Source organism: Acanthisitta chloris, unplaced genomic scaffold, assembly GCF_000695815.1.
Source record: "Acanthisitta chloris isolate BGI_N310 unplaced genomic scaffold, ASM69581v1 scaffold14256, whole genome shotgun sequence".
NCBI classification, from domain to species: domain Eukaryota; kingdom Metazoa; phylum Chordata; class Aves; order Passeriformes; family Acanthisittidae; genus Acanthisitta; species Acanthisitta chloris.
The window spans coordinates 20,461-25,084 of NW_008679827.1; the positions used below are offsets into that span (position 1 = coordinate 20,461).

General features: G+C 48.7%; 1 protein-coding gene across 1 annotated transcript in view; it reads left to right on the forward strand.

The window, feature by feature from the left end:
* LOC103804847 (neurofascin-like) overlaps positions 1–3,827 on the forward strand; it is a gene marked incomplete at both ends in the record, with an annotated part of 24,230 nt that extends 20,403 nt beyond the window's left edge. Inside the window, 2 exons of the mRNA XM_009077482.1 lie at positions 760–876; positions 3,672–3,827. Coding sequence (XP_009075730.1) covers positions 760–876; positions 3,672–3,827 — 273 coding nt within the window. The remainder of the gene's footprint in view (positions 1–759; positions 877–3,671) is intronic.
* Between the last annotated feature and the right edge of the window lie 797 nt (positions 3,828–4,624).

Below are 4,624 nucleotides of genomic sequence, written 5' to 3' on the forward strand. Positions count from 1 at the left end.
GGAGAGGCTGTAATGCAGGCAGACAGGGCACTGGGGTGGCAGCACCGTGGTGTTTGTCAGAGGGATTCTAGGTCACTCCAGAGCAGCAGGTCCTTGCAGTGGCCCCAAAGCCACAGAGTTGGCCTCACCCCAGGGACTGCAGCTATTGAGCTGTGTTTTGTCAGCTCTAACCCCTGAACGATAACACTGCTACTAAACCCAAGGTGTAACTTCTCTGAGACCACTCCAACACAGACTCGAGTAGAGGATTAGCTCTACTTGACTAGAAATGAAGTTCATCCACTCTCCAAAGCAACGTCGACAATCCTTAACTTCACCATCAGAAACGAGTGACTTCATTGCCCCACTGGCTGTCTCCAGGCCCAGGGACATGACAACCTTCCCTCCCACTCTTTGCTCCTCAGCTGTGGCACCGAGTCCATGTGCACTCATGCACATCTCCCACAGTCACGTGGACAGGAGATTCCCCTCCTCACTCAGATCCTCAGGGATGTGCCACACGAGTCTTCAGCCTCCAAAGATAAGCTGAGAGCAGCTGGGCTTAAACACCAACACACAATGAGCTCCTGCTGCCAAAACTCCTCCCCAAAAATGTTGAGGATCTTGATAACAACACGAAGTCCTTAGCACACTTGGGTGAAGCTCAAAGCATTAACTTCAGGAAGGATTTTGTTAGGTTTTACCATCCCCTAACTGCTAGCTGAGGTCTCCTGGGTGTCTAATCCACAATACTAACTCCTCTTCTAACCTGTCCACCAGCCACCAATGGATCATCCATATGGGACATAAGAGCTATGGCTAATAGTAACTGGGCAAACATCACCTGGAGCCACAATTACTCTGCAGGAACTGACTTTGTGGTTAAGTATATCACCAGTAAGCATCAGATCGCGTGGGGACTCTACAGGGTGGTGGTGCCACTAGAGATCCTGCCAGCTCCTTCTCTTAGCTGCATGGAGTGATGCTCCATGTCAGGTGCAGGGTGGGAGAGGAAAAGGTCGTGGTCATGGCTGTTTAGAGTAGACCAGAGCTAATCCTGGTGATCCTCAAGTGATTCCCCCTCCTTGCACCAACTGTGAGATGAGCAAAGCTGCTCCTTTGGGACCTGTTTGTTGAGCTGGGCTGGATGTTGGTCAATGTAAAGAGCCTTCAAAATAGACATAAGTCTGAAATGGCTGGAAATTGGAGAGCAGTTGAAATGCCTTTGCAGATGAGCTGCTTGAACCTGGAGTTGGCAGAATCCTCTATGATCCCAAACCTCCTGTTGTATCCAATATCATTGTCTCCTAACACTGTAAGGCTCCATACTGGTGTGGGACCTGAGGGCCACAACCTCTGGGTTTGGTGCTGGTTTAGAAAGACATTTATGTGCTGTTGGTTCTCTTGGGGGTTTATAGCTAGGCAGTGCTGACTCCTGCTCCTCTCTGGCTTTATTTCCCAGCTCTCTCAGCCCTCACATCAGCTCCTAGGCCAGGCTGAAAGCAGCATTTAAAGTCACCAATCCAAGTGTAAGCACAGACAGCAAACCACTCCTGGCTATTTACCACATGCTTTAAGAGATGACCTTGAATTCTCCTTGAAAAAACCCTTCCTGAAGTGCAGCCAGTGCCTGGGCTGGCTCTGCAGCCCCCAGGGCTTCAGCAGGCCATAAACCTCATAATTCAGGATACACTGCAGCTTGCCAAGCCCTAAATACCAAATATTCCAGCTCTCAAAGCACCCACTGCCTGCCCTGTTTTCTCCCATCTCTGGGAAGTACAAAATACAGGCATTGCCTTCCCAGAGTGCTCAGGATGGGCTGGAGCAGCAGTGATCCCTCAGGATACCCTTTCCAGATGGCCAAGGGAGGAAAGCTTGGAGATTTCAACCCTTCCCAGACAGTCACAGTTCCCTATCCTTTTTGGTGGCACCAAAAATCCTCAAAGCCACATTTCTCCTTCCCTTAGCAGCTCCTTGACCATGGAGCAGTGAGGAATGATCACAAAGCCATTAGAGGAACAATCATACAGACCTTAGCAGCATCTTGACCACAAAGCTGTGAGGAGGATCACAAAGCTCTTGGCAGCTCCTTGACCATAGTGCTGTGAGGAACCATCACAAAAAGCCAGTAGAGGAATGATTGCAGAGACAGCAGTTCCTTGACCATGGAGCTGTGAGGGAAAAAAATCATAAAATGGTTAGCAACTCCTTGACCATGAAGCTGTGAGGAATGATCACAAAGCCATTAGAGGAAGGATCACATAGACATTAGCAATTCCTTGACCATGGAGCTGGGAGGGAAAAAATCATAAAATGGTTAGCAACTCCTTGACCATGAAGCTGTGAGGAATGATCACAAAGCCATTAGAGGAAGGATCACATAGACATTAGCAATTCCTTGACCATGGAGCTGGGAGGGAAAAAATCATAAAATGGTTAGCAACTCCTTGACCATGAAGCTGTGAGGAATGATCACAAAGCCATTAGAGGAAGGATCACATAGACATTAGCAATTCCTTGACCATGGAGCTGGGAGGGAAAAAATCATAAAATGGTTAGCAACTCCTTGACCATGAAGCTGTGAGGAATGATCACAAAGCCATTAGAGGAAGGATCACATAGACATTAGCAATTCCTTGACCATGGAGCTGGGAGGGAAAAAATCATAAAATGGTTAGCAACTCCTTGACCATGAAGCTGTGAGGAATGATCACAAAGCCATTAGAGGAAGGATCACATAGACATTAGCAGTTCCTTGACCATGGAGCTGTGAGGGAAAAAAATCATAAAATGGTTAGCAACTCCTTGACCAAGGAGCTGGGGGGGAAAAAAAATCACAAAATGGTTAGCAACTCCTTGGCCATGGAGCTATGAGGAATGATCACATAGACATTAGCAATTCCTTGACCATGGAGCTATGGGGGAAGATCACAAAACAGTTAGCAACTCCTTGACCATGAAGCTGTGAGGAATGATCACAAAGCCATTAGAGGAAGGATCACATAGACATTAGCAATTCCTTGACCATGGAGCTATGGGGGAAGATCACAAAACAGTTAGCAACTCCTTGACCAAGGAGCTGGGGGGGAAAAAAAATCACAAAATGGTTAGCAACTCCTTGGCCATGGAGCTATGAGGAATGATCACATAGACATTAGCAATTCCTTGACCATGGAGCTATGGGGGAAGATCACAAAACAGTTAGCAACTCCTTGACCAAGGAGCTGGGGGGGAAAAAAAATCACAAAATGGTTAGCAACTCCTTGGCCATGGAGCTATGAGGAATGATCACATAGACATTAGCAATTCCTTGACCATGGAGCTATGGGGGAAGATCACAAAACAGTTAGCAACTCCTTGACCAAGGAGCTGTGAGGAATGATCACAAAGCCATTAGAGGAAGGATCACATAGACATTAGCAATTCCTTGACCATGGAGCTGTGGGGGAAGGATCACATGGCTCTTAGCAGCTCCTTGACCATGGAACTGTGAGGAACAATCACAAAGCTCTCAGCAGCTCCTTGCCCATGGAGCTGAGAGGAACGATCACACAACTTGAGCAGCTCCTTGCCCACGGAGCTGTGTCACTGCTGCCCAGCACCAGGGAGAGCACAAAGCAGTGCTGCAGTGTCCCCACGGGGCTGTGGGACCCTCCCTGGGCTGGGTTTGATGTGTGGTTTCTGTTCCCCAGGTAACAAGACCGAGAGGTCTATCCCTGTTAAGGCTCAAACCCCTTCCTCAGTGCAGCTGGCGGATCTGACGCCGGGGATGATGTACAAGCTGTGGGTGTTCCCCATATGGTCTAGCCCCAGCGAGCACTCGTACATAACCTTTACCACCAGCTCAGGTGAGAGGGGCTCCAGCCCCACCGCGGGTGCGTGTCCAAGGCATGTCGCATCCATCCCCGCCGACGGCGCTCGCGTGTGGCGGGAGGTGGTCTGACCATGGCTGCATGGAACAACCCTCATCCAACCCCTCAGCATCTCCCCCATCTCTGCCCTGGCTGAAGAGCATCGTTGGCATGGTGCTCCACATGTTGAAGAGCACCACCAAGATGTTGCTCCACGTTGAAGAGATGTTGAAGAGCATCACTGGATGTTGCTCCATGTTGAAGAGCATCATTGGATGTTGCTCCATGTTGAAGAGCATCATTGGATGTTGCTCCATGTTGAAGAGCATCATTGGATGTTGCTCCACGTTGTAGAGCATCATTGGCATGGTGCTCCACATTGAAGAGCATCACTGGATGTTGCTCCACGTTGAAGAGCATCATTGGCATGGTGCTCTGGTTTGAAGAGCATCATTGGAATGTTGCTCCGCGTTGAAGAGCATCATTGGATGTTGCTCCATGTTGAAGAGCATCATTGGATGTTGCTCCATGTTGAAGAGCATCATTGGATGTTGCTCCATGTTGAAGAGCATCATTGGATGTTGCTCCATGTTGAAGAGCATCATTGGATGTTGCTCCATGTTGAAGAGCATCATTGGATGTTGCTCCATGTTGCAGAGCATCATCAGCATGGTGCTCTAGTTTGAAGAGCATCACCAGGATTTTGCTCCACATTGGAGCGCATCATTGGCATGGTGCTCCACATTGAATTGAAGAGCATCATTGTAATGTTGCTCCATGTTGAAGAGCATCAT